This window comes from Rhinopithecus roxellana, chromosome 8 (genome assembly GCF_007565055.1).
Source record: "Rhinopithecus roxellana isolate Shanxi Qingling chromosome 8, ASM756505v1, whole genome shotgun sequence".
Classification (NCBI taxonomy): Eukaryota; Metazoa; Chordata; class Mammalia; order Primates; family Cercopithecidae; genus Rhinopithecus; species Rhinopithecus roxellana.
This window is the reverse complement of record NC_044556.1, coordinates 133,989,474-134,006,704: the sequence shown is the minus strand read 5'-3', so window position 1 is coordinate 134,006,704 and position 17,231 is coordinate 133,989,474. Positions and strand designations below refer to the sequence as shown.

Genomic DNA, 17,231 nt, shown 5'->3' with positions numbered 1-17,231 from the left:
CTGGTTTTCAAGGCTTTTGTAGGGCTGGAGGGAACAGATTAAGATTAGGGCAGCTGTGAACTTCACAAAGCTCACTGTGTTAACAGAGATTCAGCTGTGGGTCTGGATCAAACACTCCTTGGATTATTGCAATACTTTAGCTAATTTCCATAGGAGTGTACTTATTAAACATTGTCAAAAAACTGATGATGCTTAGAACTATGTTGGGCACTATGAGGAATACACAAAAATATGATACCCTCTTGTCTTCCCAGAGCTCATAATACTAGTGTGACACATTAGCCCGGAGGAACTTGTAAGGAATAAAGGGAAGCCTCTGGATCTTTGTCTGTGTGGAGGAGGGTTGTTTGCAGAACTAACTCTCTCTTTCTCTGGCCTTTGTGGTGGGGACCTTTGACTTGTTAATTTCCAGACGTGTTTTCTGTGATGCAGGGCACTCAACACAAGCCAGCTGAAGGCACTGAATATTGAAATGCTGCCTGGCTATCGAGATCCCTATTCCTCCAGGCCTCTAACGAGGGGTGAAATCGGCTGCTTTCTCAGCCACTACTCAGTCTGGAAAGAGGTAAACAATGCTTTATTCAGATTGCAGTTTTATGACGAGGAGAAAGGAAAGCAGGCTATCGCAGGTGAATTAGGGCCAGATGTAAAATGAGCCCGCAACTGTTCTGGAAGTATATGTGAGAGCTGCTCCTCCCTTGTGTCTGCCTCTGACCCAAGACCAGCAACAAATGGGCAAGGAGGAGTCGCTTTGGTGCCACTTGGGATGGAGACGGGGAGATAACCATATCCTATATGCTACGCTGTTATTAATTCATTCTCATCATGAGCAGGAATGCCTTCTATTCTACCTATTATGACATCACTTATTAAGTGATTTTATACAAGAAATCACACAGAAGTCATGTGAGGTAGGTTGGGAAGGACAGACCACTTTTACCCAAGAAGAAATTATTAAGTAGCTTGTCCAGGTAAGAAGTGGCAGAGCCAACATCGTCACTAGCCATCAGAGAAATGCAAATCAAAACCGCAATGAGATACCACCTCACACTAGTTAGAATGGCAATCATTAAAAAGTCAGGAAACAACAGGTACTGGAGAGGATGTGGAGAAATAGGAACACTTTTACACTGTTGGTGGGACTGTAAACTAGTTCAACCATTGTGGAAGACAGTGTGGCGATTCCTCAAAGATCTAGAACTAGAAATACCATTTGACCTCAGCCATCCCATTACTGGGTATATACCCAAAGGATTATAAATCATGCTGCTATAAAAACACATGCACACGTATGTTTATTGCAGCACTATTCACAATAGCAAAGACTTGGAACCAACCCAAATGTCCATCAACGACAGACTGGATTAAGAAAATGTGGCACATATACACCATGGAATATTATGCAGCCATAAAAAAGGATGAGTTCGTGTCCTTTGTAGGGACATGGATGCAGCTGGAAACCATCATTCTCAGTAAACTATTGCAAGAACAGAAAACCAAACACCGCATGTTCTCACTCATAGGTGGGAATTGAACAATGAGAACACTTGGACACATGAAGGGGAACATCACACACCAGGGCCTGTTGTGGGGTGGGAGGAGTGGGAAGGGATAGCATTAGGAGATATACCTAATGTAAATGACGAGTTAATGGGTGCAGCACACCAACAAGGCACATGTATACATATGTAACAAACCTTCACATTGTGCACATGTACCCTAGAACATAAAGTATAATTTAAAAAAAGAAAAAGAAAAGAAAAAAGAAGTGGCAGAGCCAGAACTGGAACCCCTGTCGTACAGATCAAGACATATCTGGAAGGGGTATTGGTGTGTGGGGTTCCTGATAAACAGTCAGTTTCCACAACCAAACAGAAAGTCCCTGAAGAAAGGCCCCTTGAACACTTTGTCTTTTAATGATCCAGTCTATGCCTGCCTTTGTTTTCTTTAAACTTTAAGTGAAATGTGATTAAATAGGTATAAAAGTCTATAGATCAAAAGATACAACTCAAGGAAATTTCACAAACAGAACAACACACCCATGTTAATGAGTACACAGATCCAGAAGCAGGTCACCAGCATCCCACAAGCACCCCCTGACCCCGTACTTCCTTCTAGTCACCAGTCCCCAAGGGTAGTCACCATCCTGACTTCTAAAGGCATTGAGTAGCTTTACCTTTGTTTGTACTTTCCTATATATGAATGGAGCCATGCAGTATGTGGACTCTCCCAACATGACATTTAGGAGATTCACCCATAATGTTGCATTTAATTGTGGATCATAGATCCTCACTGCTGTGAATATGCCACAGTTTATTTATCTGTTCTACTGTTGATGGCCGTTTGCTTAGATTCCAGTTATGAATCTATGCTACTAGACTCGTGACTTTTTAATACTTACTTATCTAATAAAAATTGGGTATCAAGCTTTTCATAGGGTATCTTCCTACTGATGACTTTTGCAGGTAATTGATCGAGAGCTAGAGAAGACTCTTGTAATTGAAGACGATGTGCGTTTTGAGCATCAGTTTAAGAAGAAGCTGATGAAGCTGATGGATGACATTGACCAGGCTCAGCTGGACTGGGAACTAATGTGAGTGACAAGATGATCTTATGAGAGGGCTCTGAGAGGCACACAATCCTTTCCAATGGGCAGAGAGGCCCACCTCCACAGCCAGTAGAGATACAGCTTAAGCTTCTACTTACCTAGTTTTCTTTCCATAACTGTTCTCAGAAATAAAAGTGGGTAGAGGTTAGCCGCTGGATTTTGCATCCTTCTACTCTTCAGGGTGGGAAACTGTGAAAGACTGTGTGAGACCTGGAGTCTGCCTGCAGATCAGGGGCCTTCAGACAGAACCAAGGTGTGGCACTGAGCACTTACTTAGGAGCACAGCAGAAATCCACCCTCAAGCAACGTGGCACATGGAGTGGGTGTGAAGCGGGAGAAGAGGCCATTTATTCAAGCGCAAAAGTCATGTGTCATATTTAAGCCTCAGCTCCCAGGACAGCAGGTTGCCTCTGCAAGTTCCGAGAAGGTGGGAGGTTAGAGGGTCAGCCAGGTAGCTCCTCTGTTGGAAAATGGGGTTGCACAAACATGGAGAACGTGGACAACTAGATTTGGGGAAGGGTCTGAGGCTGACGCAGGAAAACCAGGCTCACCAAGTGAGTGCTGGCTCTGAGCTGACATTTAGTTAATGTTCTTTGTCTACTGTCTCTGGGAATTGAGTGGCTTCTACTTTTTTCTTCCCTTTCCTTTCATTTTTCCTCTCCCTCTCTCCCTCCCTCATTTCCTTTCTTTTTTTTCTTCCTCCTCTGCCTCGTCCTTCTTTCTCTCTCTCACTTTCTTTTTAAAACAAATGACACTTTCAGTTTCTCTCCAATGAAGCAGAAAGTTCCCAAGCATTGTGTTTGCTCCCAGCTGTGTGTCAAAGGCAATTCATCAACTCTGAGCCTGCTTCTTTGGAGCAGCTGCAGCAGAGGAGCTGTCCCTGCTCCTCCCACCCGCAGGGGGTAGTAACCATGAGCCCAGGTGGAATACTTGTTCCCTCAGAAAATGGGCCACTAGCAATGGCTCAACTAATGCATTACTGTGTAATAAGAAGACACCTATGCCCTGTCAGATTTCAATCATGTGGTCATGTGGTTAGATCTGGCATTCTGCACAGTCCCTTGAGATCACTGTTTCTTCCTATATCCTCTGGAAGTCGCTGCACTTCAGCCTTTCTCAATGGATGGCTCCGCAGCCTACGGTTAAGGCCTCACAGGCCTGGAACCTACTTGATGCCTATGTGACTTGTATAAAGGCAACTTTCACTGAAGCCTCATAATCACAGAAGACAACCCAGGGAATATAAGGTTTAGAGCTGGCATATGTTCCTGTTCACATGTAGTTTGGTGGGTGCATTTCTCAGGACAAAGTACCAACAGATCCAAGAAGGAAGAACAGTTGTCTTGATAAGGATACAGGAAAAGAAAAAAGTTTTCTAAATTTCACAGATTGTCAAAATATTCCCTTAAAATCTATTATATAGTCTTAAAGAGCTATAACAATTTAAATTGTACCTGTCATTTTCTAAAACAAAAAAGAAACAAATGTTACTTCAACCTGAAACGTGAAAGGTAAGAAGCTGTTCGTGATTGCCACATTACATTTTTCCAGGAAAAGAGAATAATAAAAGGGAAGAATAGAACAAGTCACTGGAATCATCGAGGGAGTGTTGTTCAATAGAAATATAATGCAAGCCACATACGTCATTTTCAGTTTTCTAGTAATCACATTAAAAAGGTAAAAATAAATTAGGTTAAATTAATTTTAATATATTTTATTTAACCAAATATATCCAAACAGTATGATCATTTTGGTATGTAGTCAATATTTTAAAACCATTAATGACATAGTTTATCTTCTCTTTTTTTGTACCAACTCTTCAAAATCTGGTATGTATTTTACACTTAGAACACATCTCAATCCAGAAGCCAAATTTTCAGCTGGTAAAGTAAACTGTAGTCCTACCAAAACAATGAACTTGTTTCATGGAAAAAATAAATATATTTCACACAGCTTCAACATTTTAAATTAAATTAAGTAAAGTTAGAGCATTAACTCAGTACCTCTGTCACTCTAGCACCTCTCAAGTGCTCGATAAGAGTTTCCCTTCCAGTGGATGAGACACGAGAGAAGCTCAGACTCCGTAATCTAAAGAGACAGTGGCTGGGGATATATGTTTGTTGTCCTCAGAAGAACTGAAGGTTGAACATGGACTTGTTCTACAAATCCTGGGATGCTTTCACTAGGGGGAATTCCTTGAACGTTGAAAGAGATTGTTTTAGGGCAAAATAGAGGAAGTACTGCTTTACCTGGCAGGCAAGAAGGAGGCAACTCCTCTGCTTGCTCCAGTCAAGCCCAAACCAATAGGTTCCAGGCAAAAGTAATGAAGCACAGATCCATGGGTAGACTAGGGAAGATGGGAGTGGCCAAAGGTACATCCCATGTTGTAGAAGTTGTTCATGGAGGACAGAAGGTGCCTGAGGGGTCTTTCTCTGAGCAGCATGTCTGGGAGGAATCCTGGCCACAGCTGGGCGAGTGTGATGCAGGAGAATGTCTGTCAAGAGCTGTCATTCGTACTACCCAAAAGGAACCCTTTAGGGCCGATCTTGGGTTCCCAGAACCTTCACTGCAGACTGATTCTTTCCCCCAGCTTATTTGGCCCTGTGTTTCCCACCAGCACTTGGAGCGCTGTGCAGAAGGCATCCAAGGCTGACACCCTGGGGACCTGAAGACAGCAGCCTCAGGATTCTCCCATCTGGCCTTTTTTTGTGCCTTTCCAACCTCTGTAAACACAGCTGGAAGCCCCATCCCATCTTTGAGAAATTATCTGAAAGATCTTTTAATCTTACTACATCTTACTTTCTGGCTTGAAAACAGTCCACTAGGCAGAGATAGTGGGGGTGTTGATAAATGCAGCCAGCAAAATGGCCCCAGTGATGGCAGATGGCAGTCATGACTGGTGATTGGATCCACTTTAGGATGTGATACATCATTTAATGACAGACAGAGTCAGTCCAGGATTTCAAAGGTATCTATGTAAACCAAAACTGTTCTCCATCCTTATCATAGCATAATAGTCAAGGTGAAATTTTTCTCCTCTGCTATTTCCTTATAGTTATATTGGTAGGAAGAGGATGCAAGTAAAGGAGCCAGAGAAAGCCGTACCCAATGTGGCAAACCTGGTCGAAGCCGACTATTCCTACTGGACCCTGGGCTACGTCATCTCTCTGGAAGGAGCACAGAAGCTGGTTGGAGCCAATCCTTTTGGGAAGATGCTGCCAGTGGATGAGTTTCTGCCAATCATGTACAACAAGCATCCTGTGTGAGTCTCCCTGAACTGACTGCCTTCCCTTGAGTACAGCCTCTTCATGAATTATGCTCTCCATTTCTGGCAGTACTTGATATTTTCTAACGTTGTACTGCTTTCCTAAATGATCTTTTCATAATTATGATTAAGAGAGCCTAACCCAGATGATTATCCCTTTGTATAGATGGGAAGGTGAGGCAGAGATGGTGAGTGTCCTGCCCAGGGATTCTTGTAATACCCAGTTTGTAGTTGCACTGAATGTAATGTGCTTGGTCCCCTCCTTGTCTTCACTCTTCTTATTTCCATAACCTCATACACCTCAAGGTGAAGGTCATTTTCCTAAGCACCTCAAAATTTCCAGTTCCTTTGGTTCAGATCATTGTGTGTACTTTTGGCTAGGCAGAGATACCCATTTTTGAAGAGGTCACAATTTGGTCAGGAACCCCGACTCGTGAACAAATCATCATGATATATTTTGATTCCTGCAATCACAGGGATGTATAAGAGGTTCAGGGAGTGTGGACCTGATACTTGAGCATGATGTCCATGGAAGAAGGGCGGTGTGATGCCCAGGAGCTCACCCTGACCTAGCGCTTATCAAAAAGTGTGGCAATTAATGGTTTACCTGTCAGTCTCCCCAGTAAACTCTAAACCCTTTGGGGCAGGAACGGTCTCATGCCTCTGTGTCCTTAGAGCCTAGTCCAAATGCTACACATAACAGCAGCTCCTAAATCATGAATGAATGATTCCTAAATTCATTAATGAAGCAGCATAGGTTCTAACCTTGGTCCCTTCTCTCAGTTGCTGGGTGATCTCTTCACTAGATGGCCTTCATTTTAGCGTTGAGATTTCTATGCTGCCACCAGTTCATTTTGTCTCTTGTCCTCAGTAAAAATGGAGCTGTTTGCCTTCGTGTATATAACATGTCAGAGACTGACTTTATCTCTGTGTCCTGGCAGAAACTTGGAGGTCAAACCATTATCCCCTAAACAAAAGGGAAATTACTACATTCAGATGTCATCTCATATACTCTGCACAGGAGCCCTGGAAGGGAGGCCAAGTTATCTGTCTCCTTTACACCTGCTGGAGCCCAAGTGGTGAGCAGGGAGCTAGCGCACAAAGCCAAGCCTGCATGCCTCCAAGCCTCCATGTGCCACATGCCCCATCGCTGCTGTCCAGATCTCGGGTGTCTCATTTATTAATCCAAGAGCAGGACACTTTTTGTAAAGTGATCATAAATATTTATCATTATGGTCTAACAGGGCTTGCTTTTTAACTTTTGGAGTCAGACCTGAAATTCATCTTTTAAACTAGTCTATCCAAATACATCAGAAATATCCTGACCTTTTTGTTTGAGAGCTTGTCTTTGGAAAGTTTTTAAAGAAATCTTTGTGTTTGTAGGCTAAAGTGTTTCACAAATGACACAATTTAAATGATGAACTCATGATGATTTAAGAGGTAACCAGCAGGGCTCCTTCACTCTTTGTCACTGTTCCATAAGTCTTCTTTCCACCCCCTCCTGTGTCCGGCCACCTTCTTGTTTTCAGAGCTGAGTACAAGGAGTATTATGAATCCAGGGACCTGAAAGCCTTCTCTGCAGAACCCTTGCTCATCTACCCTACGCACTACACAGGCCAGCCGGGGTACCTGAGTGACACCGAGACCTCCACCATCTGGGACAATGAGACAGTAGCCACTGACTGGGATAGGACACATGCCTGGAAGTCCCGGAAGCAAAGTCGCATCTACAGCAATGCCAAGAATACAGAGGCCCTGCCACCGCCAACCTCCCTGGACACTGTGCCTTCGAGGGATGAGCTATGAAGCCTCCCTGGGAGTGTGACCCACATCAGTTCAACATCCTTTGGTTTTTCTAAAGGGCTATTCACCTGTTTGCTCCAGTTTTCTGTTTTGTTTTTAGTGGTCACAGTCATCTAACAAAGTGATCTAATGTGATAAATTGAAATTAACATATTTTTGACAGTGGAGGGAAATAAGGAAATTCAACACAAATTTCCCAATATGGCTAAAAGACAGGCTTGCTGGAAACTGTTAAGGTAAACTGTAATCCAGACACCTAATTCTTCAGTCCACTACCCATGTCATACTGATTCCCACATTAAGGTTGAACAACATGGCTCAGAGTCTTGTTTAAGAGAAAGTGATCAACAAGCTGTCCCATCAGCAAAGAGGTAGTCAAGGCAGCCAGGCCAACTAGACCATACTTATTGGTCTAGCTGGTCCATTTTATGTGACAGATGGGACCTTGAAAACGCCAAACCAATTGGACAACCTTCATTGGTCTAGTTTCTCCGTTTTATATGACATTGAACACTTGTGTATGCAATGTTTGCGGGACAGGAACCAATCACTTAAAATCATATTTATGTGGCTTTTTATTTAAAGGATTCTGTCACAAGCCTTACTGAAAAGTCAATTTAAAAAAAAAAACTTAGTCCTTGTTATCCAATAGGGATGGGTATTTGGGTCTGGCTGAGACTTGGCCTGTGACCATCATGGCAGCTGGAGCTCCCATACAGAGGTGACCAGTTTGCCATGTGGATATAATTTCGTAGACATTTGACAGTTTGTGTGGGTATTTGAGGGAAAAATCTCAACATTGGACTTTTTTATTATGGCCACTTGGGTCAGGATGCTCTATTTATAAAGATAAATGTAATATATGAAGGGTGAGGGCTGGCTGGGCATCCTGCCCTGTCCCGGGTTTGCGCGCTGCTACAGAGCTTCACGCTCTCCGCTCCACCCCTTAGCCTGAGAACCCACCGCAGGTGTGAGTTCTATGAGTCACTGCTAGGAGACAGCACATTTTCAGGCCAGCAACTATCCTTGCCAGGGTTTTTCTTTATATTTTGAATTATTTATTTTGCAAAATGTGGCGAAGACATTGTCTTTAGGATAAGGCAGAGAAACAGATGTTGCAGACTCCACGGCACCCAGGGGAGAAGTGGGTGTGGACACACTGGTTCGGCAATCTGATTCTCCTGAATTTCCCAGCCAGGCTCCTTCAGGGAGGCCTGTGGATGGGGGATTTGAACTGTTTGGAAACAAATGATTCTCTATCTCAGGTGAGAAACCGGGTCACAAACAAAGGGCTGGCCAACTGATTTAGGCCGGCAACTGGGGAAGCTCCTGGACTCAGAATCCCGGCAGACACCCTTTCTCAAAAGATATCCCCTGAGAGTCCTTTCTGCTTTCTTCACAGATTGGTTTTCTGTAAAATGCAGAGTTGGACTACACGATTTCTTCCCACTCCACAATCTTTCATCCTAGTATAGATCCTGGTGGTTTTCCTCAAGTTTATGTTCTCACGCCCTCAATCTATAAATTTTTGTCTCCAGAAAAATCCTCCCAGGCATCCCATACAGACACCATTCCTCGTCAGTGTCCATGCACCATGCAGCCGTATAGGGTGGCCGTGCACACCCCAAATCCTGAGCTTCACACTTAAACTCATGGGGAAGGCCCTTCAGAGCAGAGCCCACAGGCGGGTGGTGTTACATACACAAGCTTAGTGTACGAGTGTAAGATAAACTTTAAACCAGACACCTAATTCTTCAGTTCACTGCCCATGTGATACTGATTCCCACGTTAAGGTTGAACAGCATGGCTCAGAGTCTAGAGAAAGTGATCACCAAGCTGTCCCATCAGCAAATAGGTAGTCAAGGCAGCCAGGGAGCCTCACCTCCCCAGGCGAGGGGCGGGCCCCCAGTTTAGGACAATAGGCAGCTTGCCTTCCACCAGACGCCAGCCTCGGCCTTCGTTCCCGACTCACTGTGGGTACCGTTCCACGCTGACCAGCAAGCCAGGCCGCTGAGGAAAGGGTTCTCACCCAGCTCTAAACTGTGCCGCTTAGACTTAGCAGTGTGACTTCCTTTCCCACCCACCCCCAGAAAAACAGAAAGCGCATCTGGGGAGCGAGCGAAAATTCCTTAGATGATTCCTAAGATTTCCTTGGGTATCTGGTTTTTGTTTTCATATTTGAGTGTGTGCATGTGTGCATGACTTTAATGATTTTTTTAACGGGGTGGGAGGTGGCCGGGGTGCTGGGGTTGAAGGAAGTTTGGGTTGATTTTTGTGGTGGTTTGTTTAATAAAGAAGTTTTTTTTTTTTTTCCTGTTCCCCTGTCAGCTGGTCTGACAGATTTAAGAACTCTCATTCTTAAAAGACATTGGACTTACATTCTAGCATTTTAGACTAGGACTGTTCTACTGTGAAGTTCTGGCTCCTTTAGCCTGGTTTGTTTCTCCCTGCTCAGGTCTAGAATCCCAAGCAGTATTCTTTTCTGGTGAACATTGTGAGCTGAAGATGTGACTTTTTTTTAAAGTCATCTCTTTAGCAATCCAGAGGTTCCTCAACCTCATTATTTGTCCTCTCTCTCCCTTAATAGTCCTAAACCAAGACAGTTGACCTTTGCAGTGTCACGTGAGGCCGTCAGTATAGGGCCTTTGCATCTGGCCCTGGCAACCGCTCTCTGCCTCTGGAAGCTAAAGCCTGTCTGGATTCCTCTTGGGATCTAACGTGGGATCTTCTGGACAGACAACCGTGACGTCAGCAGTGCTGGTGCTGCTGTGTGTGGACTGAACACCTGCACTTTGCAGGGAACACACTGCATGGGCCCCGCTTGCGGTTCACTCAGGCCCGCTGCAGGAGCTCTGGAGAACAAGAAATAGCGGACAGCCAGCACACTGCATCATCTGTCTTGCATGCTGTTTCAGGGCGGGGAAGTGATAAACTATTTGCCTTCTGGAGCTCTTTGTGAAAAATTAAAAAAAAAAACTTAGCTCAATGATATGATTGTCCATTGCTTCCGCAGGCACTCTTCAATGGCCAGCGCTGCAGAGATTCCCAGGTCTGCCCTTGACCAAGGATGTCGGGGTCAGGGAGAACTGCTATGTGATCCCCATGGCAAATGAGGGGAGGGTGGTTGTGTCCTTCCTGGGCAGTGAGGGTTGTTTTAAACTGACGGGCATTGGTATGTTAGCTGAAAGGATTCCAGGGTACGGAAAGATGGAAGAGAGTCCCCAGTGGGAGGGAGTGGAGATGTCCATCTTGCATTTTGTGCTACAGGTCAGTCTATCCATTCATCAAAAGATACTGAGATACTGTGATACTGGTCCGAGGCCAAAGAACTTTTTCCTGGGGAAAAATAACAGCAGCAACAAAAAGAGAATCCTCGTTGATCTCAGTGACTGCTTGAATTTTTAAATCAAGCTTCCCCCAATCTCAAAAACTAGGCTGTGAACACTGCCTTGCTGCAGACTTTGTGCTGGGCACTGAGACGCTCAGAGGAGTAAGTAAAGTCCCTACTGCTGTGTGGGGCCCACATCCAATGGAGGAGCAACACAAAGCAGGTGACTGCCAAACAGGACGGCTTTATTTCTGAGATTAACAAAATGGGCCTAGGAGGACTATCAGAGCCACTCTGCTGAGAAAGTGACATTTGGGTTGGGTTTTGGAGGATGAATTGGAGTTCAGAAGAGGGAGGAGGGTTGGGCACAGTGGGTGGAGATGCTGTCCAGGCATTGCCTGGCAGGACTATGAAAGGGCCTCAGTGGGATTCATGGGAACTCGATAGGGCGGAAGAGTTAGGCGTGCGTTGGGGTTGATAACAACAAACCAGACAGACACGATCACGCTGGCAAAGCAAGTTGGCTGCCTCCTTCTCAGGGCTGTCTCATCATAAGTACAGAGCCCAGCGTTTCTGGGAGAATTCTAAGTTTGGTTACCATCTTGACAGATAATACAGAGGCTTCCAGTAAAATGTCAATGTCCAAAACAAGAAATGTTCCCACTCAGCTACAAATTTGGGAATCTTACGGTTTTTCCCTTATGATTGGAGCAAATCCCTGCCGCTAGTAACTATAAAATAAAGATGTGTCTTCCCAGGAGGCTTTCTATAACGTGCTTTTGAGACGTTCTCGCCAACTAAACAGAGGACAGAAATGATCCAGAGGTGATCTCCCTGACAGAAGTTAATTCGCTAAGGAGTTAAATAATGACAAAGTAAAGTTAAAATGAGGCTGGCTGTATGAGAAGAAAATAGCATGTAATGGGTGACACGTTCTGAAAACTAAGAGCAGACAGCTTTGGAAATAATGTCACACCCACATGATGTTTTGTGGTGATGTTTATTATTTTAGGGGAACCTGCTGTCCCTCAATTAAATGTGGCTGAGGGAGGAGGGCCAGCAGGAGAGGGGGGTGCATATGAGGGCTTCCCTGTGAGCCCGCAGCCCTAAGTCAGTGTAGGGCAGCTGAGACAAGAACCAAAGTCTGGACAATATCCTTTTGTGCCTGCTTGGAGAAGAGAGAAGTAATGATGGTAGATTTTAGTACATTTTACTACAAAAGATTACGTGAAAAACGGTGCTCCCTCTTATCCCAGGGACAGAGCAAGAGGAGTTTAGGTGAGCTTTCAGGAAGAATTCATTGACGGAATTGTCAGGCACTGAATGGGGTTCCAAGGTAAGTGGTGGAATGGCTCCATTAAACTTGGTTGTTGGGCAAAAGTGTGGCTTCCTTTCTGCTCTGTGAATTACTGAAATGCCCTAGTTTTTTGCTTCCACCCATAGCTGATCTTTGTTCAGAAGCCTCTGTGACACCAGCTATGTTGCTTCCAACCCAAAGCCATCCATCCTCCCGTCTGCCCTCAAAAAGAGTGGAAAGAATGAAGACTCGTCTCTGAGGATTGCCTTCTCTTTATTTTTAATTTATGGAGTTTGTTTTTATGCCCCTCCCTGTAGTTCTCCAGGCTGGCTTCTTCTGGAACGGGTGCTTTAATAAACTTGCCATGTCTGAGCAATCCTAGGACCCACAGAGCACTAGCTTTGCCCCCATGGACCTGGCAAGGCTTTGCTGGGGGTTCCCATTCCAGGGTGGCTGGGTGGATGTCTGGGCTCTTGCTAGTGGGGGAATTTGATTTTCAGAGTGGAGCGGGCAGCTCTCTCTCTGTTCTTAGATGCTTAGAAAATCATCAGCGATAATTTCCTCTCCCAAAAGGAAATGAGAAGTTTGGAACAGACCCTCAGACAGGAGTTGAGTTGTCCAGGCATTTTGATGGTGTGGTCTGAAGGGCTTTAACTGCTTTTTAAAATTGCTAGCATAAATTGCGAAGACTTGAAGGGGATGATATTGTTGCTCAGGCCTAGCCCAGGGGAGGAAACCATGAGCAGAGCTGAGTGCAAGGGACAGAGTGGTGCAAGCCTGTTGAGAATCTGAGGGGAGAGAAAAGAGGCAGCTTCCAGAGCACCACACATGGAGCAAAGTCCTGCTGCTCAGAGCAGAGTCTGGGAGAGAAGTGTAAGGAGCAGGGAGAAGAGACTAATGCAAGCCCATCGCTGGTGACAGTGATGCCAGTGCACAGGCCAAGAAAGAGAAGAGGGAACCAATGGGGAAAGTAGTGTGGTAGGAGGGAGGCTTCAAATGGAAGTGGTGACAACCTTGTCGTTAGAGTTTTATCCTTTTAAGTCTGCAACTATGGGAGAGACTGAGGTGGTGTTGAGTTGAATTGCTTGCAAAGGAACAAGTGAGGTGACCAGTGCCCCCAATGCTTGCGGAACAGCAATAACTCACAATCAAGCATCTCCATTGTCCCTGGACAGGACCTCTGGAACCAGAGTCAAAAACCACTTCCTGCAGGAAAGACACAGGGACCGTGGACAGACACAGGAGGGAGTACCCAAGAGCAGGGAGCAAAGCTTCTGGCGAGAGAAATCCACCCAAGAAGGTGGGACTCATGGGAATTGCTGCCAGCTCTGTGTGGTGGCCAATCTCTCAGGCCCCGAGAGGGACACTCCAGCCCAGGGCTGCTTGATATCAGCCAGTCTCTCCTGTCACAGCCCGTCCAGCGTGAGTGCACGCTGCAAAGCTTGTAGGCCGGCCAGGGAGGCTGTGCTGGGCCCACATTCCCGTCTCTGTGAACCTTTTTGGACCCCAGCCGTGGAACGAGCTGCAGGAGCCCTGGACGCCCTCCAACTCCATGAGTCAGTCCCTCCCCAGAGCAGCAGCAGCTTAACTTTTCCCAGGGTGCTGTTCCACACATGGAAACCCCACCTCTAAAAGTTTCACATCTGGACCATTTGGCTCATCCGGGGAGGAGGTTGGAGGGCTTCTTTGAAGACATGACTTCCCTTAGCCCAGAAGCTTCCCAGGAATAACAGCAGCTAACTCGTATCATGCACCAAAGTGAACCGCACTTTCCCTACGTATGCTGTGTAGTTTAACACAGCATGAACCTCAAGAAATAGGAACTATTCATTAATCCCTATCTTTCAGATAAGGCAAAGAGCTAAGGGAAGCAACTCGCCTAAGGTAGTAAGTGGCCTGGGAGTCAGACAGAGGCAGTCAGAGCTCACCAAACTGCACCCACTTCCAAGCTGCTGGGGGATAATCTGTCTCGTTTCTTGTTTTCTCAGTAACATTTAACGTTTTAATCTCTCACTCTTGCACTCTCTCTCTCTCTCTCACCACACACACACACAGCCCGATACATAAAGCTGGCACCTCTAACCCATGTCTGTCTCCCCTATGAAACCTCATATACTGATTATTCAGCTGGTCATACTGCAAACTCTCAGATAACGCATTGCTGGAGACTTGGATGTTAGATACTGAATAAACGAGAAAAGAAATTTATGTCAGGGGGCAAGCTAACAGTTTCATTTAGAATGCTTCTCCCATTTCAAAACTGGTGCCTTGATTGTTTCTTATGGCAGGAACGACTCAAACAGCTTAAATCATTCGGCCTTTTTTTTTTTTTTAACTTGCTGTACTGGTAACCCTTTTCATTCTTGTGTAAGAAATTGGAACTGTAGCACATAATGATGCTTTGGTATGAAACAATGGTAGGAATAACAATGATTTCTTCTGAGAAGCCTGTGTTAAAGCACTTGGATACTGATAACTGGCTTACAGGGACGGTGATCTGGGAGGTCTTAAAACTGGCTCTCCTGAACACCGCTCAAGCCCCAGTCCCATCTGCTCCCCTTTGTTAGCTCCTGTCAGTTGGTGCCTTTCCTAGGAGTTTCTCCCGCTGCAGCCACCCCTGGTAACACCCGAGTCTATAGATAAGAAAGGGATTTCAATCCATCTGGGGCGCTAACTCAAAATAATCTTTATGGCTGTTTCTTCATCAGTAGGATGGAAGTGATGCTCAGGAGAGTAGGTGGCAGTGCTCTGACCCTCAGCACAATGTTCCTCAGACACTTCAAAGAACCAGCTAGGTGTCCAGCTGACCGAGACAGTTTGTGGGAATTCACGTGACTGGAAGGCTGGGGATAGAGCCCACAGATCCCAAGGATTCTCTCCAGCTCCGTGAGGCTGTGGAAGTGTCTGTCAGGAGAGCCTCCTCCATTTAGTGCCTGGCCCAGTGTTATATGCTCAGAGTGGGGTTTGATGATCCAGAGTTCTGTCCCTAAAACTTGGGCAACTTAACCATTCTGTGTCTCAGTCCCGTATCTGTAATATGAGGCCACTGACTACATGATTTGTAAGGTGCCTTCAAACTTAAGAAAACATTACCTACATTGGATTCCTTGAAATGTTAAATAAGAAAATTGCTTCCACAAAGGTTTCTGGGTAGAGATATTGAGAAACCACACCTGATAATGGTTGCCAAATTGTGAGTCTAAAATAATTAAATTTGCCTGGCTCCTATTTGATCTGTTGGGTTTTGCGTAAACTACTTTACATTTCCTAGGTTTCTTTTTTTAACCTGACTTACATCTGTAAAGTAGCTCCTAGTTTCATCAAAGTAGGAACCACATCAGAAGAAAATGAATTGTTGGTGAGTGACTGTATGTTAAAAATTAGAAATAAATTAGATCAGCTGGGTGCAGTGGCTCATGCCTGTAATCCCAGCACTTTGGGAGGCTAAGGCAAGCAGATCGCTTTGAGCTCAGGAGTTCAAGACCAGCCTGGGCTTCATGGCAAGACTCTACCTCTACAAAAAATACAAAAAAAAAAAAAAAAAAAAAGCAGGGCGTTGGTGGCTTGCGTTTGTAGTCCCAGCTACTCATGAGGCTGAGGTTGGAGAATCGTTTGAGCCCAGGAAGCAGACGCTGCAGTGAGCTGAGATTGCGCTACTGCAGCCTGGGCAAGAGTGAGACCCTGTCTCAAAAATTAAAATTAAATTAAAAAATAAGATCAAGGCTAATTCTAGACAAAATTCAATTGTTACTTGTAGTATTTTCTCCTTTCAGCATCTTTCTTCAACTCTTCCTCGTTTCTGTGCAGCCTCAAGTCCTCACTGCCATCTCTCCCAAACACTTTCTGATGACTGCCAATGGTGAACAAACCCCTGCACCCTAGGAAGAAGGCATTACCCCCTCTGTGGCAGAGGCGGTCGTGTGCATCAACTCCTCCAGGTTTCTCCTGCATTTCCCACCTCCCCTGCATTCACATCGGGGCCAGGGACTGGTCGATGGGCTGTGAACAGAAGTGACAGGTGTCGCTTTGGTCTAAGGCAGTTGGGAACAGTTGTGAGTTCTCTTTACTCTCTTTATCATCACTGTGACTGGAAGGGAAACACCGAGATGGCAAAGTTGCAAGATGGAAGCTGCCTGGATCCGTAAGCTGCCGTTAGAGAAAAACTACTAAGGAATTTCCTGACTTGCCTTACACTGTCCCATGAAAGAAAAAATAAACCTCGGTCTTAAGCTGTTGAGATTTCTTGGTTTGGTACTTCAGTCCAGCCTAGCCTAGTCTAACACATCCCTTCTGAAGGTATTTAATTTTAAGAGAGAGTCTAGGGGGAAAAGCAATGCAAAATGCAATGGAAATAACTTCTCCTAGTAGAAATGTAGGCATCTGCGGAAAAAGAGGTTTCTCTTAGTCCCACTGAAATCAGGACACATAAAGCAACATTGTATGCCTCCGAATGATCCTGTGCTGCAAGGAGAATTTACAAATGCTCCAAAGAAGGTAAGTTTAAGACATTATTCCTTCAGGCAAAATGTACCCAGGCCCAGTTTCTAGAAAAAGGCAAAACAAGAGAAACAGGCTTTTAGAATGATCTTGAGAAAACAAGGACCAAAGACCAAATTTCCCTTTTATCTGCCCCACCCCATATTATCAATTTCCTATTATTAAAATATCTACTTGGCTTCCTCTAAAAATTCCACAAGGGCACAGAACATTTGATAATTTGGATCCATTTAGGAATCCACTGGAAAATAATTCTGGGAACTTTTTAACAGTATGATAAATGACAATACTGTGCATCTGCAATGAAGCTGGCCTCAGACCTAATACCTGTGGGGAAACTGCATGGATCAATTTAAAAGGATTTCAAGTGTAATTCTTTTAGGAATGCCTTTCGTCCCTCCATAGAGGTCCCCCTGGGTTCCAGGGCACCATA

At 45.0% G+C, this 17,231-nt stretch overlaps 1 protein-coding gene across 1 annotated transcript in view; it reads left to right on the top strand.

Annotated features, from left to right (window-relative positions):
- Positions 1–7,756, top strand: part of COLGALT2 (collagen beta(1-O)galactosyltransferase 2) — a 103,841-nt gene extending 96,085 nt beyond the window's left edge. The window contains exons 9-12 of the mRNA XM_010368950.2: positions 433–565; positions 2,466–2,593; positions 5,664–5,870; positions 7,403–7,756. Coding sequence (XP_010367252.2) covers positions 433–565; positions 2,466–2,593; positions 5,664–5,870; positions 7,403–7,679 — 745 coding nt within the window. The 3' untranslated portion in view covers positions 7,680–7,756. The remainder of the gene's footprint in view (positions 1–432; positions 566–2,465; positions 2,594–5,663; positions 5,871–7,402) is intronic.
- Positions 7,757–17,231: the final 9,475 nt, after the last annotated feature.